This window comes from Sceloporus undulatus, chromosome 9 (genome assembly GCF_019175285.1).
Source record: "Sceloporus undulatus isolate JIND9_A2432 ecotype Alabama chromosome 9, SceUnd_v1.1, whole genome shotgun sequence".
Taxonomy (NCBI): Eukaryota; Metazoa; Chordata; class Lepidosauria; order Squamata; family Phrynosomatidae; genus Sceloporus; species Sceloporus undulatus.
In genome coordinates this window covers 23,846,491-23,873,210 of record NC_056530.1, presented here as the reverse complement: position 1 = coordinate 23,873,210, position 26,720 = coordinate 23,846,491, and the positions used below count along the sequence as shown (strand labels likewise).

Sequence of the window (26,720 nt, the reverse complement as noted above, 5' to 3'; positions counted from 1 at the left end):
TTTACTTTTTTAAATTTTTCAAGAAACAACAACCCCAAAAGGCTCCAGATAAAACAGGAAACGTCCGTCAGCCACACTTAACAGGCAATCTGTCGCCTCCAAAACAATTCCTAAGGATGCAATAAGCAGGAAGATGGAAAGGAAAACAAACAGACCAGACGCGATAAGGCCAAGCGCGCTTCGCCCTCCCCGAGTGACGCAGTCCTCGGCTGGTATCTGAATGGCGCTGCCAGGGCCGCATCCAAGGGAGGGTATTTATAACTCTCACCGTCCCCTTCCTCCTGGGAAACCGGCAGTGACACTTGGGGGCTTCCAAAAACCCCTCTGGCAGCAAGGAAGGAGGAGAACAACCGCTATGGTCCCCAGGGACTCTCTGGAGCATCACCTTCCATTTGTGGGGAGGAAGATGATGCTCTGGTTCTCATGGGTCATCTCCGGGACGGAGATGCTGGAGCCAGTCCTCCAGTTCTGGTGGGTAAGAAAATAAGGCCTCTATGTGCAAATCTCTAGCTCGCCAAGCAGAGCAGCGGCTTGCTATACATTGCAGGGCTTGCAAAGAATCTCCAGAAGGTCTATGCAATGAGTTAGCGGCTTTTCCCCCTTCCATTTCTCATGGCTCCAAGACTCACCCTCCACTATGCTTTGCATTTATCTTCTGGCTTGAAGCAAGGAGCCTAGACTAAAGGTCCCTTATATTCTCTCTGTGTGTTGTGTACCTTCAAGTCATTTCCGACTTAAAGCAAATCTATTGTGGGGCTTTCTTGGCAAACTTTGTTTAGAGGAAGTTTGCCATTGCCTTTCCCTGAGGCCGAGAGAGTGTGACTTGCCCAACATCACCCATTGGGCTTCATAGGCGAGCTGAGAATCGAACCCTGGTCTCCAGAGTCATAGCCCGACACTCAAACAACAACAACAACAACAACTATTATTATTATTATTATTCCAAAACCCAGAACAGTCCAGGTCGCAAGCGTTTCAGCTAAGGATGATTGAACCAGTAAATAAATATAAATGTGTATTGAGGGCATATGACTATGCACCATGCTGTTTCCCATGTTCCCTGATTATGTCCCTGGGTAGATGATGGTCCTTTGTTCCATTTTCCCTGGAAAAACCATCCTTACTAAGGTCTAAATGTCCTAATTGGACCAGTCTGCTTTTGTGGCCAAAGAGCTGAGTTTCCTCTTCCTAGGCCCCTGGTGTTCTCTGTATTTTCTCACCTGCTTCTTTCCAGTACTTGGAAAGGGCTGCTGTTTGTAAAATGCCGGTGAGTGCAGGACATGTCCCAGCATCCCCATTGAGCAAGGCTCCCACTACCAGCCCTCCAAGTAAGCTTGGGCTATATGCATCCACATTGGAGAGATAACCCGGTTTGGCACTGCTTTGACTGCCTTGTCTCAAGGCTATGGGATTCTGGGAGTTGGAGTATGTTGTGGGGTCCAGAGCAGAGCAGAACAAACTCCAACTTCCAGAATTCCATAGCCATGATCCAAGGCAGTTAATGCAGTGCCAAACCAAGTTATTTCTCCAGTGTGGCTGCAGCCTTAGTTTCCCCACTCACTGCAAGTCAGGGAACTCTCTGGCCAGGAACCCCACTTCCATCTGGATGGCCGGCGTGTCTTCCAGCTCAATGATCCCCGCCAGGTGCGGCACGACCGAGTCCAGCCAGGACGAGTTGGATTCCTGCAAGGAAGGGAGGGAGACAGGGCTGAGTGTCAAGGAAGGGATGCTGGCAGGTTAAAGCGGGGACAGGAGTTAATTATAGACAACTCCTCGCTTGTCCTCACTGCAAACAGCAAAACCAACATGCTGTGTTTGCAAGCAAACGCCAGGAAATGAACTTTTGCACATGCACACACACCGGGCGGGAGTCGCACATGATCTATGGAACTCCTTGCTGTGGGATGCGAAGGGTTTCAAAAATCTCCCTCTTTCTCGGGGGAATGCCAGGGTCCCAAGCCAATTGCAGTCCCAGCAGACCCATTGAAATAATTGGGTCTTTTATCACAGGGGCAGAATCCTGCCATCCTTGAAAATGTTCTTGCGCTACAATTCGCAGCATGCATTCTTTGCTTGTTAACCATGGTGGCTGGGGAAGCTGGGACTTGCAAGCCAACAACACCCGGGGGGGGGGATGTGTGTACATTCACAACACCTGCTTTCTCAACTGCATTGATTCCAATGGATCTGCCCCAACCTGAGCTTTTGCTTTGGGAGACCACTACTCCTAAAAAAAGACAAAAATAACAGCAAGCACAACAACTTTGACAAAGGTTCCCTCGGGGCAACTAAGTGCAAAAGGAATGTAAAGACAGGGACACAGCAAGGTTAGGCATGGCTAGTACTTGGATGGGAGACCACCAAGGCATAAAAGGTGCTGCAGGCTAGATTTTCAGAGGAAGGAACTGGCAAAACGCAGCTCCCAAACTCACCAGCTGGATGAAGAATTCCTGCAGCTGCTTTGCCTCGCTCCGCAGCTTGTTGGCCATTTTGGTCCTCATTTTGGACGAGGTGCAAATGAGCCGGACTCGCATCAGGGGCCGGACGTACTCAATGAGCACCCGGCGGTGGACCTCCTTCACCAGCATCTGCTTTGCAAAAACCAAACAAACACAAAGCCATGGAGGGCAAGCTCAGAGGCAGGAACAGGAGCCAGATTTGGAAGAAGGAGGAGGAAGCACTACTGGAGGGCATGCATAAGCAGTTGTCTTTTCATCCCACTCTTGCCAGCAAGAAACCTATTCAGGGGTAGCCTTATTGGCCATGCAATGAAATACAGCAAATTCCAAAAACCACAAAGCAGTAATACTTTCATTGGGCCAACTCCAAAGCATAAAATACATGATGCATGCTTTCGAAGCATCCCTCAAGATGCCAGCCACAGATGCAGGCAAAACATGAGGAATAAACTCTTCTAGAACATGGCCACAGAGCATGAAAAACCCACGAAAAACTATGGATGCCAGCCACAAAAGCTTTCAACTTCACATCCCTGGTTTCTTCATTTGCTTCAGAGTTGATCCAATAAAGGTATCACTGCTTTGCAGATTTTGTATGGTGATGTACTTTTACCACCAGCTCAGCAAGGATCAAGTTACCACGATTGTTCCCTTGTTCCTGTCCTTTCCACAATGACCTGGCATGTAAAAGAACAGCCACCACAAAGTGGCAATGGACACGTTTCCCTGGCGTGGCCACAGAATGACCACTCACCTGGTAGGGTTCCAGCTTCATCTTACTCAGCTTCTGGGCATGTTCCCCGAGGAGCGCCATGATGGTTGGGAAGGCTTCGGAGTTGTTGAGCCACTTCCTTTTCATCAGTTTGTGGAAATAGGGCTGTTTCAGAAGAAGAATAGAACGGGAAATAAGGTTCATAGGATGCTGTGGGATGCCATGTCAGACACAGAGCCATCTCTTGCCCCAAATGTCCATGTTTGGAGGAACAGATGACAAGAGTCCTTCAAAATCTCACTCACAGAATGTTCCTTTAGAGGGAAGAAAACACCTTCTTGACAGTTTCCACTTCTCCAGTTTCTACCCAACAGATACTCTTACTCTTGAAATTGCTACTGCACTGTGTCTCCAAGGAATTTAGGATGCTGCATGTGGTTCTCCTTGTGTCTATCATTAAAACAGCCCAGCAAAATGGATTAGTCTGAAATAGAGTAACTGCCCTACGGTCATTCCATGAGTTTCTCAAATGAGTCCAATGCAGTTTTTTAGTTCCCTGGCTTTGTTGGCAGGCTAACTACTGAATGCAAACATTATCTCAGTGATAATGTTATCTCTTGTAGCTGGACTGGTCCATTAACACCGCTACCTTATGCACTGAAGTATGACTCTACTGGTAATTTTGAAATTTTTAAAATACATTTTAAAAATCACCTTCCTTTTTTAAGTACCCAGCTTCTTGTACCTGGTCAATCGGTTGAGCAGGAGCTGGAGTTTCAAGACTCTTCCCAACAGAGGTTTTAAAAGGCCTCTGAGACTATGCGGCTGGAGTCTTTGCCTCGTGTGGCCCATATGGCCCTGAGTCTTTCCCTCGTGTGGCCCATGTGGCCCTGAGTCTTTCCCTCGTGTGGCCCATGTGGCCTGGTGAGCATTCCCTGTTTGGGAGCCCAGCTGTTGGGCCTGGGCCAAGAAAGAGGGCAGGCTCAGGGGATGCAGGCCCAGCTAGACAATGGGGGCCAGCTCCTCGCATCCAAAACCCACCAAGGGCTGTAGATCCCATCTCTGTGTGAGTAGCTTAGGAAATGTGTGAGCTGGAGCATCTAGGCTTTTGTGATTTTTCTCTTTTGGCTTGCCTGAAATGAACGTCTTGTAACTATGTATTCTGTACCTGCAAGGCAGGGAGGCCTTGCACAAATGATAACTTATTGTTCTATACTGTATAGTTAGAATTAGTATTTTCTTTAAAAGTATCTGTACTCACTATATACGTGCCTTAGCTCGGATGCTGCTTGCTTAGGTTAGCAAGGGAAGGAACCTATAAGTCCTTAGCAAGTCCCAGTATGTTCTAAGGGCAATTCATTGTAGATTCATTGGATGGTGGCAGCTTGGCTAGAGGATCTCAAAGGGTCTCATGCAGCTCAGCAGGGAGTGGGAACAGAGACCCAGGAGACTCTAGGGGAGATTAAAGGGATCTGCTGGGGGCTAAGGGCCAAGAACAGGGGTGCTGTATGGATACTTGGACCCCAGGGATCATCCCAATTACCTTGAGTTCTTGAAAGAGGTGATCCGCCAGCACTCTGTTGCACAGCCGGGTCACTTTGTCCAGAGAGGAGTTTGCCTGGCGCCTCCCTGCTTCACTTTCAGAGCGGCTGAACTTTGCCAAACGCTCTGCGTAGTCTCTGAAGGAGAGATGCTTGTCAAGAGGATTGTCAGCAAATGAATGGGAAACAGAAAGGCATTAAAAGCCAGGAAGGCTAGCTGGGATCTGATCTCCTTTCCCATTATGGGACGGCATGGTTGTCTTGCCCAACATCAGGGTGTCGCTAAGGGAGTGTGGGAGGTGCAGACCATACTGGTGACACTCAAATGGGGTTTCACCCGGTGTGCTGGTGGGAAGGAGCTGCCTTCTTATGTGGAATATACTTCCAAGGCTCTCTATCTTGGAAGATGGGGACTCCTCAGGTAGACTACGTCTTGGGAAGGACCTAGTCCACTTGTCCAGAGGCAGCAAAGAGTCACAAGATTGAATCAGACTCTTTGCAACTTCAGTGCTCGCCATGTTTTGCAGGCAGACAGAACTCAAGTTCACGTGGACAAAAATTAAGCTAGGCGTGAACTGAGAGTACAGGAGTGGGGGCAGAATGGTTTGCAATGGGCACATGCAAGTGTGTATGTGTATGCGCCAAGAACACAAGCCCCATTGACTTGCCTGTGGTACCGGAGGCTGGGTATCGGAGACTCCTACCTGAACGCTGGGCAGCAGTTGACCAGCATGATGGTCCGGCCCATGTAGCTGTCGGTCGCCAGGCCGTTCTCGGTTTGCCGCTCATGGAAAATTTCCACCTTTCTCTGGAAACTGGGATTGTGGGGGAGAGAGGGAGGAAAGAAAGGAGCCAGGCAGGGACAAAAAGCAGAATCAAATGAAGGTGACAAACACTGCCAAGCTGCAAACATCTCCCATTGAATGGCACCGTTTCATACCATGGTTTGACCAACAACCAGGAATTCTGGGAGCTGAAGTCCAAAACATCTGGAAGACCAAAGTCTGGAAACCACTGAGCTAGATGCAAGAAGACAAGAAATCTTGTTTCCTCTAGATCACTGATTCCCAAACTCTGCTCTTCCAAGTGTTTTGGACTTTGGCCTCCAGAATCCCAGACCAGTGATTCTCAAACTCTGGTCCTCCAAGTGTTTTGGACTTCAGCTCACAGCAGCTTCATGCATCTTGGCCAATGGTTTGGGATTCTGGGAGCTGAAGTCCAAAACAACCGGAGGACTAGAGTTTGGGAATCACTGCAAGCCTAGATTCAAGGCATTAAGCCCAGGCTTTCCAGTGGGATAGCCCTGTTATGAAACTTTTCAACCTTCCTGTGGTTTCTAAAATAATCTCAGCATCCCCAGGGAGAGCGAACGGCATCTATTCAGATGACAAGGACGACAATAACAACACAGATATGCAGAGATTTCTCTGAAATAGGCACTTCAGGAAATAAGCTGGCTTAAAATAGCTGCTGGCTGGGCTTGGGCCATCCAGCCCAGAGTCTCAGCCCCACACCGGGGCCTTTTCCAGTGGGTCCACCTTGCTGGTTTTTCCTTGCACAGCGGCTATTTTTGCAGCCAGAGGTAAACCCTGTTCTCAGAGGCCAGTTTGAAATGGAAAATGTGCACTGTTTTCCTTCAACCCTCCTTGACTTTCTGACCAAACCATTGTAGCTTTTGTCCCATGGGAAGGCAACTGCAGGCATGTTTCGCAGGCTTATTTGTAGCTCCCTTTGATTTATGTACTATCCTTCCTTTTAATGAAGAGTTTTTTCCCAAACATTGGCATATCTGAAATGGTTAAATGACTATAAGTTTGAAAAGTTCCTTTGGGAGGACTACAATTCTCAGGATCCTTTACCTGGATGAAGTATTCTGGGAGTGTAGTTCCCCAAAGGAAACTTTTCTAAGCCCTGCAAGTAACTGCTAAACTGAAAGAGAACTGTATTTTTTAGACAGGGGTTTGCCTGGCAGATTAGTAAAGTTTGAGTCTCCCTTATCCAGAAATCTGAAATATTCCAAAATTGTTTATGTTTGAGTGGCTGAGACAGTGCTTTCCGATGGTCCAGCGTTTGCACAACTTTCATGCACAAAATTATTTAAAATACCGTGTATAAAATTACTCTCAGGCTAACTGTATAAGGTGTATGTGGAACATAAATGAATTTCATGTTCAGACTTGGGCCCCATCTCAAAGGTGTCTCCGTCTTACCTCTGCAAGAATTCTGCAAGGCTGGTCAGGCAACAATGCGCCATCCTTCTCCCAAAGTCTTCCGTGATTTGGGGGGGCTTTGTCCGCATGAGCCTTTAACACCTGAAAAGCAGGAGAAAGATCAAGTGTTTGCGGAAAAAGAGTCTTCAGAAGAGTCCATCCCATTCCCTCCAACTGCCCTGGTTTGCAAGGAGAGCCCTGATTAACCCTCTGCCATCCCACTTTCTCAGCTGCTTTTCAAATGTCCCGGTTTCACTTTCTTCCTCCCACTTTCCCTCTTTGTTCTCTGGCTACTTCTATCGCTGCAAACTGATTTCAAAGGGGGGAAAGGTTTGCACTCCATTAACTCAGCAGAAGGGGGAGAGAAGAAAAGGGGTGCATTCTTGCCCTTCCCAGGCAAAAACAAACATCTGCAGCCTCTCCTACCAGGTCCATTTTTCCCCATTGATAACCATAGTCATCTCGACCACATGAGCCCTGCTTTTCTAGGGAGAGATAAGCTAAAATGAGTCCCTGGTTTGATACAAACCAGTCTCTTTATTTATTTTTTTATATGACCACCTGGGAGGAAAGGAAAAGCCAGTGGACTTGGATGCCCCATTGCTTCCAGGAGGCCAAAAGTTGGTCGTACCATGATGACTTTGCTGGAGAGGCCAAACTGGAAGTTGTCGCTCTCACTTTCTTGCACCCATTTCTCTTCCTCCTTCTGTAGCTCTTGGTTCATGCCATCAATGATCTTGACCTAGAAGCAAGCAGCAAAAATATTAATCCTCTGCTGTCCCAACTTTTTCAGCTGCTTTTATAATATCCCAGTTTCTCTCTCCTCTGTTCACTTCCCCCCTTTGTCTACAGCTTCCTTCAATTGCTGCAAATTGGGTTGAACACGCAAAAGCCATTTGCACTTAATTAAGTCAGTAGCTCTTTCTAATATAGGTTGAATCTCCCTTATCCTAAATGCTAGTGAGTCGAGGTGTTTTGGATTTCAGAATACCTTTATTTGCATATACATACAGTGTGGTCTGGAGATGGGACCCAAGTCTAAAGACACAAAAATCCCTTATGCTTCATATACTCCTTATACACATAGCCTGAAAAGAATTTTATACATAACATTTTAAAATAAGTTTGTGCACGGAAAGAGTTTGTGTACACTGACTGGACCATCAGAAAGCAAAGGGGTCGCTCTCTCAGCCGGCTATGAAAAAGGTTTTGGTTTTTGGAATATTTTAGATTTTGGAATTATGGATAAAGGGGATTTAATCTATAATCTCATTAGGGTCCTCCGCTCCATTATTTAAAGGCTTTGCTAAACTCAGTACATAAACTCCAGTTTCTCTGATGAGGTTGGGGAAGTTTGCCAAGAATGAACAAAGTACGCAAGGTGTTTTACTAGAGATAGCAACTACGAAGGACTTTCTCCTGTTTGCATGAAGAGGGAGCACATTTATTCATTTGAAACATATTTTGCACCACCCTGCGTCGTTTTAAGAGTGCATCCAGCATGACGTTTTAACCCTTGTAAAAGAAACCCAATGATGAAAACAACAGATAAAACCCTAAAGGTGAACTGACCAATGTTTTGCCTGGTTACAAAAGGATGGCAAAGTTGGCACCAGGCGAGTTCCCTTTTGGGATTTGGTTCCAAAGCCAAAAGGCCATGGCTGGGGAAGTCCTGTTTCTCGTTGCCAAAATGCAATCATATCTCTGCTTGAAAGTCTCAGGACACAGGCTTCTGTCCGATGGGAGATTTTTCAACAATTACAGGCGTGAAGATGGGGATTTTGACTTCCACATGTTCACCATGTGCTTTAATTTGCTGTCGCATGTTGGGTCTCTGGAGTCTCACAAAGGACTGATCCAGATAAGAAAAAGAAAGTCCCTGGAAGTACAGGCGCTTCCCAGTTCTTTTTGTTTTAATACCTGCCTAATCATGGTTTTGCATCCATTAATGCAAAAATAATGCACTTTAAATGTTGTCGCTCTATCCTATGGAAACCTGGGATTTGTGGTTTTACAGGGTCTTTGGCCTTCTCTGCCACAGACTGGTGATGCCTCCCCAAATTACAAATCATGGCAGCTAAAGTGGCATCAAACTGCATTATTTGCACAGTGTAGATGCATCCACAGTTAGATCTGTGTTGATAGAAATATATTTTCTCCTTTATTGCATTTTCCTCCCTATTAATAAATACATTACAAGTCAGACCAGGAGGTCAAAACGCTATGATGTCTTTGTTAGTATCTGGTGTTTAATCTAATTTAGCGTTTTACTATGGTGTGTTAATTGCAGTTTTATTCAAACATTATCATACAGGTCCTTGTTTTTCCTCTTCTTCTTTTTAACCCTCTTTGCCTTTGTAATTTCTTTTGTGTTTGTTTTCAAATACTTGGTATGATTTGTATTCCTGCATTGTTTAAGTTCAAAATTAATTTTAAAAATAATGATTAAAACAAATCAGGGACTTTCTGGTTTTCCCAGTTGAAGAGGAAGTCATTAAAGTCGCAAGTCTGCTTCCGCAGCGCACTTTGCTTTTTGCTCTTACCTTCACGGCTGCAATGCAATCCTCTTCCAGACTAAACTGGGTCTCCGGAGACAATAATGGGCCCAGATCATGGCCCTTAACCAGCGATGAAATCTCTGCCCGTCCTAAAACCTCTCTGTGTGATGGAAAAACAGAGACAGAGATATTGCATGAGAGAGGGATCCCTTGGGCAGAAGCTTCTGTTGGTGGCTGCATCTGCACTGCAGAAATAATACATTTTCACACCGCTTTAACTGCCATTTCTATGAAGTCCTGGGATTTGTACTTTCTTGTGGCACCAGAGCTCTCTGACAGGGAACACTATGTGTCTCAGAAAACTACAAATCCCTCTGGTCTACCTGGTGCTTAGGTTGGTTACCAGTAACCAACAGTGCATCTGAGTTGTAAAAATAATAGCTGCCTTGAGTCCCTATGCCAGGAGGAAAGCGGGATATGAATAAGTAGAATAGTAGTAGTAGTAGTAGTAGTAGAATAAATAAATGCAATTTGACACCACTTGAACTGCCATGGCTCCCCCCCATAGAACCCAAAATGTGTAGTTTTGAGAGGCACCAGCCCTCTTGGGCAGAGATGACAAAATACCCTGTAAAACTACAAACTTCAGGATTTGATAGAATTGAGCTACAGCACTTGAACTGCATTATTTCTACAGTCTAGATGCACCCCTAGTTCCACCTGCCACAGGTTCCTCTTTGGAGACAGACAGTCGATGCACACATGCCAATGTCCTATGTCTGGTTACATTGGCTGCATTGCAAAAATAATCCATTTTGGGGCCGCTTTAACTGCCATGGCTCAATTCTATGAAATTCTGGAGGTTGTAGTTTTGTGAGACAGTTAGCTTTCTCTGTCAGAGAGCTCTGGTGCCACCACAAAATACAAATCCCAGGATTCCATAGCATTGAGCCATGGCAATTAAAGCGGTATCAGCCTGGATTATTTCTACTGTGTGGATGCAGCCGAAGAAGCATGCATTTAAATTTCTATGAGTGCTTTTAGCTTGTATTTTGCAATACAAGTTATTTTTCTTGAATGTCCTGCATTTTTGCAGTGCCTTGTCCACTTTTGTGGTTAGGATAGACTGGCCAGGGCTGGATAAATGGATGAGAGATGGGCAGAAGGACAGTCTGTTGGATTTCATGGAGGGGTGGGACAAGGTGACCCCAAGGTTTCCTTCCCACTCTACAATCCAGGGAGTCAATGGCTGACTTTCTTACCTTTGGTAGATGTTGCTGTTCCAGTCCAGGACAAAGTAGAGCTCAGAGATGGTCAAGGTCTTCTGGACCACTTCAGCCAAGTGTTGGGCCAAGCCCTGATGGTAGCTGCAAAGGTAGACACCAAAAGCCTCATACTCTTTTGGGTAGGCATGGAGCAGGTGGAACTTGACGGTGCACAAGTCCTCCAGGGCACACTTGGCCAACCTGTCCATCTGGGTGGCGAGGGGACCAGCCCTGCCTTCCACACACCGGCTCAGCCGCTGCTTGACCAGTTCGTTCACTGCCTCCGCCCAACGCTTCTTCATGGACCGAGGACGGGGTCCGGATCTGGCCGCCGCGTCCTTCTGGGCCTCCATCCACTTGCGGTCTGTGTCCTCCTCCTGGTCAATGACACGCACCATGAGCTCCAGGGGCAGGTAGGTGCTCTTGGCCGCCAGGGACTCCGCCAGGACTGACCAGAGCTCCTTCTGGAGGGCTTCATAGAGCAAACCCACGTCTTTGGCCTTCCTGCACCCATCATTTCGGCATTCGTTGCTGCTGCCGAGGCTGCTGCCATTCTCCGAATTCTGCGTCTGCCCGTCCTCTTGGCACTCTGCTTCCAGCTCAATGATGTGTTCGTCGGCCACCAGCAGATCCCGTTGCTGGATGAGGCTCAGGATTTCCAGAACTGAGAGCAGAAGAGGAAAGAGATATATTTTTTTAAAGTTTTGGGGTGACAGATACAGGGCTGGGGAGTTACAATGAGAGGTGACACGATGGGTTTTGCTGTCGTTGTTGTTGTTGTGTGCTTCCAAGTCATTTTTGACTTAAGGCAAGCCTAAGGTGAACCTATCATGGGGTTTTCTTAGTGTGTTTCTTTGGAGGAGGTTTGTCTGCGGCTGAGAGAGTGGGACATGCCCAAAGTCACTCAGTGGGTTTCCATAGCCAAGCCAGGATTCGAATGCTGGTCTCCAGAGTTGTAGTTCAAGACCACTATGCCACCCAGGCTCACTGACATGATGGCATGTGCCTTCAAATGGTCTGGCAACCCTATAAATTTCATAGGGTTTCCCTTAGCAAGCAATCCTTGGAGGTGGCTTTGCTAGTTCCTTCGTAGCTTGGAAGCTAAACATGTTCAGCCCTGGTTAGTTACCTGGATGGAAGACCTCCAACAGATCTCAAGCGCTGTGGGCTTTATGTCAGAGGAAGGAAATGGCCAAAGCGCCTCTGAGGATCCCTTGCCTAAGAAAACCCTAAGAGGTTTTTGGGGTTGTCACCAGCTCTATCTGACCTGGGAAGATAAGCAGGGTCAGCCCTGGTTATTACTTGAATAGGAGACCACCAAAAAATCCCAGGTACTGGAGGCTGCATTTCAGAGGAAGGAAATGGCAAAACCATCTCTGAGGATTTCTTGCCTAAGACAATTGTATGACATTAAAAGCCTCAACATAAGTTCACAGGAGACATGAAGGCGCGCACACACACACATTCAGCTGCCTAGGAGCTTTACAATAACCAAACATTAAAACTCTTATGGTGCAAAATAAAACACAAAACCTTAAAAGGAAAAACACCATAAAATGCAAAAAACCAAACATGGTTTACCTGCAATTCATCAGGAGGTTAATGAGGGTACAAAGACGTTCGTGGTGTAATAAGTAATAGCATCTAATTCCTTTCAAAGGTGACCGACTGTCACCTTTGGACATTTAAATGGCATTTTAGAGAGGCACTTTGATGGAAATGTTTAAGCCATTTTCTTAGCCTTTTTTGTCCTCTTACGAAGGCAAGCAAAAATAATAAAAGGTAAGGAACACAGAGAAATGGAAAGAGGTACAAATCCTTCCCTTCTCAGTCATCTCAGGCAAAAGCAAACTGCTGTAGCTTCTCTGTCCTTATTCATTCCTAACTTTTGCTATGACCATACTCTGATGTTGCTCGGCCACATATGTCCATGTTTTCATTTTGCAAAGTGTGTACCTTGTGTTGCAAAATGGGGGATAAAGGGAACTGCACCAGCCTTGTTGGTTCTCCCTCATCTGTCCCAGCTTAAAACTGCTTTCAGTAATGCTCTCCTTGAGCAACAATCTGGCATCGATCTTGACTATATATGTGGCTGGTACGTTTTTTGCGTCTGCCTCCAGTCCATTTCCCTTTCTGCCTGCCAAGTACCACTTTTCATCTTGATCCTCTCAGACATATCCCGGCTTTGGACCTTCATGCAGTGAATTACTTGGTTTTGGACAGCTCCTTCCTGCACTTTGGCGCCTTGAACCTCAACCCAAGATCTCCTGGAGACCCCTGGCCTGGGAGGGCCTCCTTCCTGGATCTGTCCAGCCCTGACCCACACTCTCCCAGACTGAACCCTTTGCTCTTGCTATTAACTGCCATCAAGCCAACTTGGACTCAGTGAAAGACTTTAGAGACTAACTGAGCAAAAGAAGTTGAAGCATGAACTTTCACAGACTTGGTCTACCTCCTCAGATACATGGCGTGAAATGATGCCCATTAGACACTATGAATATCTATGGAAATGCAGAGTCAAGCCACCTCATCATCATACCCATACATTTTGCATTTCCATAGGTATTCATTGTTGTTGATGATGTTGTGTGCCTTGAAGTCATTTCCAACTTATGATAACCCAAGGTGAGCCTGCCATGGGGTTTTCTTGGCAAGATTTGTTCAGAGGAGGATTGCTATTGCCTTCTCCTAAGGCTGAGAGGGTGTGACTTGCCCAAGGGCACCCAGTTGGATTCGTGGCTGAGCTGGGAATTGAACTCTGGTCTCCAGAGTCATGGTCCAATGCTCAAACCAATGCGCCACATTGGCATTTATACAATCTGATTATAAATGCCCTTGTTGGGCATCATTTTACTCCACACATCTGATGAAGTAGCTCATGTCTAGCAAACTTTCTTCTACAATGCCTTTTAGTCTCAAAAGTGCCACAAGATCCCTTTGCAGACTGATATTCCAGACTAATACGGTGATGTCTCTGAGACCAAGTTGTGATTTTAAGGGGGAAATAACGCTTGCCTACAGAGAGCCGAAATGATGGCAGAACTTCTGGACTGTTGGGATGGAATTCCTCGAGTTATTATCCAGTGACAACATGCTGACTCTCTGCACAGACAATGCTCCCTTGTTCCTTGAGCCAAGTCATGGGGCCGCTCACATCCTCAGGACTGTGACCATCCCCAGTTCTTCCACAATGTCACCTTGCAACCTTTCCCAAACTTATATCCCAAGTGTTTTCTTAGTGCTTCCTGCTTCTGCACTGCCAACGTCAGACCCTGCCATATGCACTCAGGTTAATATTTAAAAGGTTAAATGAGCTTGCTTGGAATATTCACCTTCTGGCTAGGAAGTCCAAAGGCATGGGGATATTCCATGCTACAGTCATACCAGATGATGCTCTCAGAAATGTTTGGGGAAAGATGGAGAGAGCTGGGGAAAGTTACTTGGCCATTTCATGAGAGCACATACCCCTCTGCTGTCCCAATTTGGCAAGGACAGTCCCTATTAACCCTCTGCCTTCTTACTTTTTCAGCTGCTTCTAAAATGTCCCAGTTTCTCTCACCTCCTCCCACTTTCCCCCTTTTTACTCTCAGCTTGCTTCCATTGCGGCAAACTGAGTTCAAAGTGCAAAAGTAGTTTGCACTCTGTTTACTCCGCAGGGGAAAGAAGAAAAGGGGCAGAATATTGTCGTTTCCAAGAGGCTCAGGCAAAAGCCTCAAGAGTAGATTGGGCTGCTATGGAAATTAAAGGCTTGGGTCTACTTGCTGCTGATGGTCGGTGGACTGATGCGACTGTCCGCGTCTGGGGTTGTTCCACTCTATCCGCTTTGTTTGCATGTCCTGAAGGGGTCCAGGCACCATTTGGCAATGGGAGAGGTCTCCAGGAGTTCATCATGGTATGCCAGGACACTACTGCCATTTCTGGGCAGGTGGACCAGGTCATTCGCAGGACCTTTTGTCTCTGGAAGTCCTGGTCTACCTGCAGAGAGGTGCAATGGTACCCTCCACATTGGAAGGAAGACATCCCCTTCTGAGGTGTCATCCAGTGTGGTCTGAACCCCCCGCACTCCCCTAGTGATGCCTCTGGGGCAGACTGAATCTCCCTTGGGAGTGAGTTTGGAAGCCAAGGAACGGCCACCAAGAAAGCCCTCATATATGTCCTCACCAGCCAAGCCTCTCTCCCCAGCTAGCCTGCTCAAGTCAATGTACAAATGACAAACAGACTGGCTGATGAATCTGGATGCAAGGGTGCCAACAGGACAGCACACGCACCCACCCATCGTGGCATCTGAAAATACCTTCCAGAATTGGGAAGAAGATGGCACAAATAGCAATTTCCATTTTGCAGCCTTCAGCATCTCCCGCCAGAGACCACTGATGGAGCCACCCCCAAGCCTGACCTAGTGTTAAAAGTCACTTCCTAAATCTCCCTGTAAATGGTGCAGAGAGGAAATGCCATCGGACAAAACGACGCATTCTTCAGACATGAAATCTTGTCCTGCCTTATCACCAGGCTTCAGTCTGGGGAGGGGGGTTCGTGGAGTGGCTCTGGTTTAATCCTCAGATGGAATCAAACTCTAAAAATGTGGCTACCGTCATCCAAAGATCAGGTGGCCACTGCCTGGAAAAGTGGTTTTGTTGCTGTTGTTGTTTGGGAGAACAGTTTTCAGAACTCTTCATCTAGCATGGCCATTGCTCAAGCTGGTGGGGGATTCTGGGAGAGACAGTCCCCCAAACTGTAAAGTTTCCCAGCTTTGTACCCTTCCACTCTTTTAGCCTTCACTCATTAATGGCATGTCATTACTGCAAAAATAATGTTGTTTGAGACCACTTGAGCTGCCATGGCTCCATCTTACAGAATCCTGGGATTTGTAGTTCTGTGAGGCACTAGCGCTCTAAAGACCTGATAAAACCAGAAATCCAGGGCTTAAATTGGTATCAAGCAGCATTATTTCTACAGTGCAGATGCTCCCAATATGGTCAGTGGTTCAATAAATTTGGAGGGGAGGGAGGGTTGTTTCTTAGGTAGTCTGTTTTTCCTAAAAATGAGAATAGGGAGTTTCGACTCTCTAGTTGAGGAATGATAACCACCATCATCCCCAGGGATCACCATATTGGGGCCAGATTGATGGTGTTTCATTTTGGATTAGGACTTTAAGAGACCAGGGTTTGATTCTCCCTCTTCTCAGCCATGGAGACCCATTTGGTGACGTTGGGCAAGATGCATTCTCTCAGACTCAAAGGACAGCAGTGGCAAGCCCTCTCTGAAGACACGTGCCAAGAAAACCCTGTGATAGGTTGCCATCCATCGAAAATGACTTGAAGGTGCACAATAACAACAGGCAAATGTTACAACCTATTTCTGCAAAATGGCAGACGTTTGGGGAGCAATGGTGTCACCCCACTTTAAGGTGTCACTGTGTGCGGCCCATGTTCCCCATTCCCCGTAATGACGCCCTTGCCAGCGCTGGAAGGCAGACAGGGCTGACATGCGGAGCAAAAGTTGTGGGTTATTGTTTTGCATAAGACCTTTTTATAAATACTATGGGTGTGGATGGGTGTCGGGGTTCTTTAATCTAAGGTGATGAGGCTATCGTTGGCCAATTGTTCCAGGCGCTGAAAAACTTGGAGAGAGGAAGGAAAGCACTTTCCAGGCTTCTGAACCAAAGTTGAATGAGAGCTGTGCATGTTTCTCCTTTCTCCCCAGAACTCTTAGTAGAGAGGCCTTTTCCTTCCCTCCGGCCGCATTCTCCAGCAGCAAGGTCAATGGGCCAGTTTTCTTTACAGAGGCTCCTGCAATCAGGAGGGGCAATCAGGCTGGAACAATAAGCCAAGGACAAAACAAAAAACCCTCCAAAAAGCCCATAAGCAAAAAAAACCCTCATTAGATTTTTCTCTGGCCATAACCTGAGTAAACAGGCCGCCTTAGAGGTCAACGAAAGCCAGGACTTTGGTTCAGTCCTTTGGGAAAGAAGACTTTGCAAGGAGCCAAGGCTTTCAGTAATCAAAGCACCAATTTCAACCTCTTCATCAAGCATTTGATGACAGCAGAGCTCATTATGAAGGAATAATGGACAAGAACAGAACTAGCCAGACAGTGCACCATCGTTGGGTGCGCTTCTGACTTAAGTAGACCCTAAGGTGCTGCGATTGTGGGGTCTTCTTGGAAAGATTTGTTCAGAGGCGGTTTGCCGTTGCTTTCCTCTGAGGCTGAGAGTGCATGACTTGAACAGGGTGACCAAATGTCCTCCTTTACCAGGACATTTCAACTTTCTGCCCAGGATGTCCTCCATTTTGAGCATCTCTAAGAAGCACGAATTCACATTTGTACTACTATTTTTACTTTTTTTTTTTTTTTTTTGCTGATGCCCTGCCCTTTTCTTGAATGTTCTACATTTTGTGGCAACTTGCCCTCCTTTGTGGTTAGGACATCTGCTCATCCTGTACATTAGAGATTCCTAAACATTTGTTCTCCAGGTGTTTTGGACTTCATCTCCTAGAAGCCCTAGTTAGCTTGGCCAACAGTCAGGAATCCTGGAAGTCCAAAACATCCGGAGAACCAAAGTTTGGGGACCACTGCTGTACATGAACAACCACAAGTTGTAGTTATGATGGCAAGCAGTCCATCTGCTACTGATCCAAACTTGGGAAAATGACTTTTCTGGACTAGAAACACCAAGGGGAGCTGCAGTCCCCGAAAGTGAGAGGAACTCACCCCAGCTCTGCTCTAGGTGAAGACTGGTTCCAGACTTACCTGAGAGAGGCTCCTTGGGCTTGACTTCCACCTCTTCCATGACAGGTGCTGGCTCCGAAGCCACCTCCGCCTGGTTGAGCTTCTCCACCAGGGAGGCCCTGCGCACTTTGGCCCCCAGCCCGATTTTGAGGAAACGCTTCATGGTGTCCGCTCCGCCGTTCTCCTTCTCGGCCAGCCCGCAGTCCGAACTGTAGAGGCTCTCCTTGCGGCGCCCATTGAAACGCTGGAGGAGGCTGAAGTCCTCTGAGCAGCGGCGCGATTTCCTCTTCTCAGTGGACCTCAGGCCCAGGTTGCCGTCCGTCAAAGGGGTCATCATCCGTCCCAAGAAGGACCTCCGGTCCCACCCTTTCTCCCCACTGGTTGGGGACTTCTTCTCCACGCTCTTCTTGCCTTTCCCTATGCGGAAGGGAGACAAACCCACCAGCCTCTCCAGGGTTGCTCTGCGCCGGTAGTGCTCTTCGGGGCTGCCGTTGAAAAGGCCGCGCTCGAAATCCTCTTGGCCACCTTCTGGGGAAGGGTTCCTGCTGTCGGGGGAGACGTTCCCAAGGAAAGAGTCTCTCTCATTCTCTTCGAGGTCTTCCTCAAAGGGGTTGGTACTCTGGCTCTCTTTTTCCAGAATCAGAGTCCCGCTCCTGCTGGCAGCATCTCCATTGGCCATCTTAAGCTTGCGGGGGTTTTTAAGGACCGGCATGGCGGCTCTTGTTCTGCAGGACCTGGGAAAGCAATGGACAAGAGTGGTCAGGCGGTGATGTGTAGGAGCATTACAGGATGATAAGTTGCTTTGCAAAATCTTATTTTTCAGAACTCAACAAAACCATAGTCAAATTGGCAGAAATGTTGGGACTACTGCAATCCTTCAGCCTTTAACTAGCTGGAGTAAAAAATGTTCACCCCGTGTGCAGCATTGTTCAATATGCATTAGTTATTGAATGTGTTTTGGATGGTTTTAAATCAATGTTTTCAACTGGACTGGCTGTTCAATGGCTTTATAAACTTACTACATACGGTTTCAGACACTTTGTTTTATCTTATAGGCAGCTTTTGTGAGAAAGGCAAGACATAACCTAAACAAGAAAACAAATAAAACTAAACTTTGGAAGAGTCAGGGCCCCTATCTTTCTATGGCTGCTGTCCAAAACCACTTTGAGGCCTCCTGCCTGAAAACAAGATGTTCTTATAAGGTTGAAGAACATCTAACCACCATCCGCCGGCAATGCTTCCCGAGGGGACAAAACCAGTTTTGTATCTGGGACCGCCATGGCAAAGGTTGCTTCAAGGAGACCCAGTCAAAGGTTTAGTGCTCCTGGCCCCCATCTATTGCCAACTTCATACTGAAAACTGCTTTTTGCATCTGTTCTCTGTTTCAGCAACGCCTTTTGAAGCACCAGAGAAAGAAGGTTGTTGTTTGACACATGTAATGCATACCTGCCAATATTTCGCGGATGAAAACAAGGACAGGTGAGAGCAAGCAATGTCTGAAATACAATAATAGCTCAGTCACAAGATTCCAACTGCTACCTCAAAGTTAAAGGCTTTTCATGCAAAGCATTTAACTTAAGTTTAAATGCCAATTTATCACAAACCCAAGAGTTAAAATTCCCCCCTTTCAGCATGGTCTAGCACTCCAAATGTTAGACTACGACTCCAAGAGAGGAGGGTTCAAATCCCCGCTCAGCCACGGAAAACCATTGGGTGACCTTGGGCAAGTCCTACTGTCAGAATTAGAGGAAGGCAATGTCAAACCTTTCCAAGAGAATCTTACTACGAAAGATTCACCGTAACTCAGAGAGCCAGCACAACGCAATAGTCTGAGTATTGGACTAGGATTCCAGGAGACAAGGGTTTAAATCCCTGCTTAGCCATGGAAACTCACTGGGAGACCTTGAGCAAGTCACACTCTCTCACCCTCAGAAGAAGCCATTGGCAAACCTCCTCTGAACAAATCTTGTCCAGAAAACCCTATGAAAATGTCACTATAACTCAGAGTCTCCTTGAAGATGCATAACGCCACAAATGTATTCCATGTTGACTTCTCCCCCGGACTATTAACTATGAACTGGGAAACGCAGCATGGTGTCCTGGTTTGAGCATTGGACTAAGACTCTGGAGACCAGGGTTCAATTCCTTGCTTGGCCATGAAACCCACTGGGTGAACTTGGTCAAGTCCCACCCTCTGAGCCTCAGGGCAAAGCAATGGCAAGCCTACTCTGAACAAATCCAGCCAAGAAAACCCCAGGGTAGGGTCGCCTTAGGGCTGGCATAAGTCAGAAATGACTTGATGGCACACAACAACAACAACAACAACAAGAACTTTATTGCATCAACTTTATTCTAACTTATTTCTGCACAGACTGAAGAGACTTGCTATTATTATATTACATTATTATTAGCTTTGTTTATAAGGTCCCTGGCTATCTAAACCCCAAATAAGAGTTGCACACTGGGGATCAGGGGTGTTCAGAGAAGATTCTCTGAAGGTGCTGGTGAAACATCAGGAACAAACTCTTCTAGAATATGGCCACATAACACTAAAGCCTTCGATTTCACATTGTTCAAAGGAGGTTTAGAGGTGGTTTGCCATTGCCTTCTTCTGCAGGTGAGAAAGTGTGCCTTGCCCAAGGTCACCCGGTGTGTATGCGTGAACTTTCCTTAAAAGAAGGCAAGACTTCCACTTAGAAGTTTAAACCATGCATCATCATACTACACCTTGGGAGCAGAAAGTTCCTTCTGGAAAGACCTTTTAAAGCAAAGCCCAAGCCTACCTGAGGACTCTCCATCCTTCCTTCCAGTGCAAGAGGAGACCCCAGCTCTGCGCACCAGATGCACTGGTTGCGCACAGGCAGAAAGTGCTCCAAAGGGCAGCTGAGACAGCAGCAGCAGGCTCTTTACCTGTCAGACTCAGACCCTCCTCTTTCCCATGTGACTGCTTTCCTTTTAACCTGCCTGCCTTCCAGGAAGGGAGCCAGCAGTCAATCCCTGCAAAAGCCAGGAATAAAGAGAAGGCAGTAGCATTGCAACATATCCTCATCTGATCCAGTTCCTGGCATTTAAAAGCAAAGGGGTCAAAGAGGCCCAGGCTGGTGAGAAGGGCATTGCCCCTCCAAAAGGAGCACCCTGACTCCCAATGAAATTTCCCTTTTATCCCTAGATTTCTAGCCATACAGATCCTCTCCCTTCAGCAACAACAAAACTAGCCAAATCAGATGCGCATCTATGGGGAATGGGACAAAAGGAGGACATGGACCCTTCCTCCAAATAAGGATTCCAACCCATTCTACACTCCACATTTCTAAGAGCTTAAATACTCCTATTTAAGGTACCAGATCCCATCTGACTGGGGGAGCTAAGCAGGGTCAGCCCTGGTTGGTCCTTGGATGGGAAACCACCAGCAAATACCAGGGAGACTGCTAGATTTTAAGGAAGGAAGGGGCCAAAGGACCTCTGAAGATTCCTTGCCTAAGAAAACCCTGTGAAATTCATAGCAACAAAGGAGCACTCTTTGAGATGCTCCAAGATCAAGCCTTTCCAAACATCCCAAAGCGAGCAGATCTCATCTGATCTTGGGTCCATCCTGATTAGTATTTGGATGGGAGACCACCAAGGAATCCCAGGTGCTGGAGGCTCTGTTTTAATGGAAGGAACTGGCAAAACCACCTCTGGCTATCCCTTGCCTAAGGAAACCTTGTGCAATTAATGGGGTTGCCATAATGACAGGTGACTTAAAGGTACACAACGCACACAAGCACATCCTTTCCCTCATAGCAGCCAGAGGTGGTTCATGGAGGGTTTTGCAAGGGGCACATCACCCCCAAATGGTGGAATAAACCCCCTCCCATTTGTTCCTGAGACATCCATGCAATGAAATGTCTCTGGGGAGCCCAAAGCAGGGCAACCTCCCCTCTGCAACTATCAACTGGCATTCAGAAGCAGAGTGCCATTGAAGATGGAAGCTCTTTTCCGTCTCCTGCCTGGATTTGTCTAATCCTTTTGCTAAGGCTTCCTTAAGCCAATGGCTGTCACTAGATCTTGTGCCGGGGAGTCATATAAATTCCAGACATTGCACTCAGATGCACAAGTGTCTTGGGGTCTTTGCTGTTGCCATCCAGGACTCTGTGGCAGATGTGAACTTTGGGTCTGAACCACCCTGGCCTAGTTCTTACTCTTGCATGTCCTCTTCTGCGTGTCCCATATATGCATACCATAATGCACATACCCTAATGGGAGACTCTGTTTGTTCTTATGTTTGGTGGGCAATAGGAAGCTGGTCTCGGCTGCCTGGAAGTAGCAAGGGCTGGGCCTCTCCTTCCAGCAAGTCCGATAATCCAAGGCACCCTGAGTCATAGTAGCTCCACACTGGATAGAAGAGGTTGCAAGGAAATTACACACACCAGGATGGAGAGGAAGGAAGCAGCATTTGTGTGTGTGTATGTGAGTGTACATGCACGCAAACAGCCCCTATAATGTATAAGCAACACCCAAGGTAGGGTCAGGCTATCCTACTATCGTTAACTTACTTTGTCCATACGTCTTTGCCACTTTGGGTAGTAATTTTTCCTTTTTGCAAGCAGTCACTTCCAAGCAGCCTGTGTGCAAGAGGTCAAGCATTTCTACCATTCCTGCATATACCCCCTTAATCCCAGATGTAGGAACTGGTTGCATCTCCAGGAACCAACTCTGCGCACATTCAGAAGAACTTGCAGCAAAAACAACGCAGAATCTGTAGCATTTTTTAAACATTACCCTAACAAACCCGAGGCCTTTCTATCACTTTCCATTACTGTGAATCATAAAAGAATTGTGGGAACTGGGAAGGTACCCCCAACGGTCATCCAGTCTGACCAACTGCTAATGCAGGAACCCACATCTCAAGTATTCCTGTCCAATGGCCACCCAATTTCTATTTGATCTTTTTGGAAAAGCGGTATATAAATAAAATTTATTATTATTATTATTATTATTATTATTTGAAATAATGAAGCGGAGCCCACTTCGCTCCAAAAGTAGTCTTTCCCCATTCTTACCATCAGGAAGTACTTCCTAATGCATAGTTGAAATCCCCTTCTTTGTCATTTATATTCACTGATTTGGGTCCCAGACTTTAGAATAGAAGAAAGTATCGATCCAGGCTGACATTAAACCCTGCAAGATGCTTAGTTTGGACCTTAATCATCTTGAACTGCTCTTTTTCTCCTTTAGTGTTTGAACAGTGCTATCTCAATGCCCTAAAGACAGCATCTGATCCCATCTGATCCTGGAAGCTAAGCAAAGCCATCCTGGATAGCGCTTGGATGGGAGACCACCAACGCATACCAGATACTGGAGGCTCTATTTCAGAAGAAGGAACAGGTAAAAACACCTCTGAGTATCCCTTACCTTGAGATATCCTCTGGGATTCGTGGGTCGCCATAAATTGACAGAATACTTGAAGCACAGATAGACACACATCTGTGCGCCAGGTAGTGTCGCAAGGGAGTGCGTTCCCTGTGATGTTACATAACTTGTAATATAGTTTGTGTTTATGTACAGTAAAGTCCATCAGGGTATGTACGAAAGGAGATGGACAGCTGCGGAGAGAGGGATGTTGGAAGGCGATAGGAGGTCATGCTGGAAAGAGATAGCAACTGGGGGTTGAGTAAAATAGATGTGAGTTTGCGTGATAAGAGAGAGGGAGAGAGAGAGATGGTTTATAAGTGGACCAGAAGATGATGATGATGATGATGATGATGATTTATATTTTCTGTCTCTCCCTGCGGATCAAGACGGGATTACAGCAATAAAACAATTCCATATAAAATACAATAGTTAAGCAGTAGGCAAGCATGTAAACAGGATATTATTATTATTATTATTATTATTATTATTATTATTATTATTATTCCAACTTTTCCCCAAAGCTGGGATTCAAAGCCCCATGCAATTTAAAAGACCAGGACAGGTTGAACTTCCTTTATCTGGAATTCTGACCTCTGAAAGTGCTCCCTATGGATGGCTGAGATGATAGTGACCCTTTTGCTTTCGATAGTTCAAGGCACACAAACTTTGCCTCCTGCACAAAAGTATTGCTTATAATATTCCACATCAATGCTTATAATATGCCTATAAGGTGTATAGGAAACATAAATTAATTCTGTACTGTGTTTAGAGCTGGTCTCATCTCCAAGATATCTCATAGGTAGATATTCCCAAATCTGGGGGGGGAAATCTGAAACCCAAACACTTCTCCTAGTCCCAAGCATTTCAGATAAGGGGCACGCGTCCTGTATGGCTAAATCCATAACAAAATGTGAGCATTAAAATGGGATCAAATACTGACAATATTAAAATGATGTAAAACTATATTTTAAAAGAGAAAATGCCATTAAAAGAGAGAAAGCAATTAAAGCATTTCAGTCTAACCCTCCCTGCTTCCCCAATTCTGAATGAGGCTGACTCCTAGAAATATAAAACATTTTTCTAACTAGTATTATTATTATTATTATTATTATTATTATTATTATTATTATGGGGTTTCTTTTGGGGGGGGACAGCATAGAGAGAGACCCAAAGTCCTTGCTTTCTTCACTTCTGCTCTATTGGAATCAGATTTGTGTCTGGGAAAGCAAATAAATGTGCGATGGGACATCTGAACACTGAAAAGCATGCCCTGCATCCTTGGCCAGGAGAAAATAGGGGCACGGTTGTAAAACTCATTACTTTATGGCCAACGGCTGCCCAAAGGCAAGGGAGACGGTCTTTGGTTTCTGGATTCCCACCATCTCCTCCTTCGTCTGATTTGCAAAACCAAAAGGTGAGTCGTCTTGCAATTTAGCAACATTTAATTCCCTCCAATGAAGGGCATTTTATTTAATTGAACAAAACTTAACATACTGGAAAAAGAATTACTGCATTATCAGCGGATCAAAACAACAGAGCTGAGCAGTTGGGGGGGGGGGGGTTCCAGGGGACTGGTTTGTTGCACGTTGTGTCTCTCAGCATGTGTTTAGTTATGTGTAGACTAGAAGAAGCAAGATGCATCAACTGCACACTTTTGCACACCAACACCAATACACGACACCTTATAAAGAATCGCAAAAACTCACCCCAATGGAGTTTTTACAAAGCAAAACTGGACACACAATGAATGTGCAAAAACAATGTTCCTTTGAGCACCTTCCAGGTAAAGCCACAGAGGGCAGCCGGAAAACCTCTCTGGAAAGACCAAGGAACAGAGTACTACTCTTTGTCCAAGAATATTGAGCACTGACCCTTCTCATATGACACCTTCCAAATATTTAAGCACGGCTATCATGTCACCCTTTAACCTTCTCCAGGCTAAACATCCCAAGAGCCCTAAGTCATTCCTCATAGGATTTGGTGGCTTCCAAACCTTTCACCGTTTTGGTCACCCTCCTTTGGACATGCTCCAAATCCTTCTCCGATGGCAACCCTTCCATATGATACTCTTTCAAAGATTTTAACATGGTTATCATATCCCTTCTTATTCTTCCCTTCCACAGGCTAAACACCCCAATCTCCCTAAGTCATTCCTCATAGGGCTTGGTGGCTTCTAACCCTTGCACCGTTTTGGTCACCCTCTTCTGGACACGCTCCACATCCTTCTCATATGGCAGTCCTTCCATATGACACCCTTTCAAAGATTTGAACATGGTTTTCATATCTCCTCTCAACCTTCCCTTCCCCAGGCTAAGCCACCCCAGCTCCCCAAGCTGCTCCTACCTTTGGATCTGCTGGGCACCAGCAGTGATGCTCTCAGTCCATGCTCCGCTTGCAGGATGCCACAAGGGCTGAGGTCTCTCCAGCAGCTCTGCAATCCTTTGGCCACTAGGCTTCAGGCAGAGAGAGAGGATGCTGCTGAGAAGGAGAAGAAGGGGAGTTCTTCTTTCAGAGGAGGCCCCTCCCAGGATCCAAGATGGAAAAGGGATGAAACTTGTCAGCTTCATAAAACCTACCCAGAGCAATCTCCTCCTCAAAAAACAGAGAAGGCCAACCCTTTGGATCAGAGCACTATAACATCCAAAATCCACAAAACACCGGTGCCTTTATTGGTCTAACCCCAAATGTACAAAACGCATGCTGCAAGCTTTCAAAGCTCATGGGCTTCTTCATCAGGAAAAGGTGTTTAAAAATTGTGCATTAGTCCCAAATCTGCATTTTGTCCAGGTCTGGCTGTTCTCACTACAAATGGTTTGGTTTGGTTTGTTGTGTGCCTTCAAGTCATTTCTGATTTATGGCAAGGCAACTCAATGAAGGGTTGTTGTTTCTTTTGGCAAGAAGCACATCAATAAACAAGTTTGGTTATAGCTGTGTAAGGAGTTTATCACACTGGGGCTAATTTTGAGATTAAAGAGAGATTAAAATGCATTTAAAGCATCCCGCAAACGAAGTGCAAGTGGTGAGGAAATGCACAAATGAATATCACACTCAGTTGCGCAAATAAAGTGAGATTGGAAATGCATTGTCTCCAAAATCTCTTTAATGGCAGGTTTTGTGCGACGCTGTGTGAAACCGTTTTGCATAATTACGTGCTTTTCTTCTGGGATGTTCACAGGATAAACTCTGGATCTCCTTTGTGTGATAAACTCATAAGTAATTTTATACCTCCATCACTTTCCTGGGAGTTCAGAAGATGCATAGATTTCATGTAGTAGCTGTGCTACATGGAACAGCTCTGCCAAAGAGAACAGTGCATAGAAAAAGGTATTTTCTAGAATGCAGTTCTAGACAATCCTAATGCTAGTTGGGGATTCTGGGAGTTGCAGTCCAAGAACGTAACATCTGCAGGGCCAACATACCTACGGCACAGCCTTATACTGAGTCTGACCCTTGGTCCAACTACCTGACTGTGGAATACCAAGAGGCTAAGGCAGCAGAACCTGGGGGATAAGATACTTTTTAGACTACACTTCCCATCATCCCAGTGCTGGTGTGGCGCTTATGGGAGTCACAGTCCAAAGAAGTAACATTTGCAACCCAGCAAGCAAAGTGCCAGAATGTATGGAGCGCCCTGGTACTGAGTTAGATTCTGGTTCAACTAACCTAAGGGGCATCTATACTGTAGTAATAATGCAGTTTGACACCTCTTTAACTTGCACGGCTCCCTCCTACAGAATCTTGGGATTTGTAGTTTGGCAAGGCACCAGCACTCTTTGGCAGAGAAAGACATTGTGAAGCTGCAAATCCCAGGACTCCATGAGATGGCACTGCAGCACTTAAAGTGGTGTTGAATCTGCATTATTTCTCCAGTGTAAATGCACCCCTCTAGGGCGGCACCCCAATGGCTTTAGT

General features: G+C 46.1%; 1 protein-coding gene and 1 long non-coding RNA gene across 2 annotated transcripts in view; one reads left to right on the top strand and one right to left on the bottom strand.

Moving 5' to 3' along the window:
* Positions 1 to 22,769, top strand: LOC121915957. The gene is made up of 3 exons (XR_006100768.1): positions 1 to 471; positions 18,803 to 18,893; positions 22,632 to 22,769. It is a non-coding gene; the product is annotated as an uncharacterized LOC121915957 (long non-coding RNA).
* The window catches only part of EXOC3L2 (exocyst complex component 3 like 2), a 28,882-nt gene extending 3,220 nt beyond the window's left edge, over positions 1 to 25,662 (bottom strand). The window contains 12 exon segments of the mRNA XM_042440627.1: positions 1,562 to 1,683; positions 2,433 to 2,588; positions 3,214 to 3,336; positions 4,715 to 4,850; positions 5,417 to 5,527; positions 6,923 to 6,996; positions 6,998 to 7,024; positions 7,554 to 7,664; positions 9,466 to 9,580; positions 10,683 to 11,349; positions 17,436 to 18,148; positions 25,152 to 25,662. Coding sequence (XP_042296561.1) covers positions 1,562 to 1,683; positions 2,433 to 2,588; positions 3,214 to 3,336; positions 4,715 to 4,850; positions 5,417 to 5,527; positions 6,923 to 6,996; positions 6,998 to 7,024; positions 7,554 to 7,664; positions 9,466 to 9,580; positions 10,683 to 11,349; positions 17,436 to 18,148; positions 25,152 to 25,375 — 2,579 coding nt within the window. The 5' untranslated portion in view covers positions 25,376 to 25,662.
* Between the last annotated feature and the right edge of the window lie 1,058 nt (positions 25,663 to 26,720).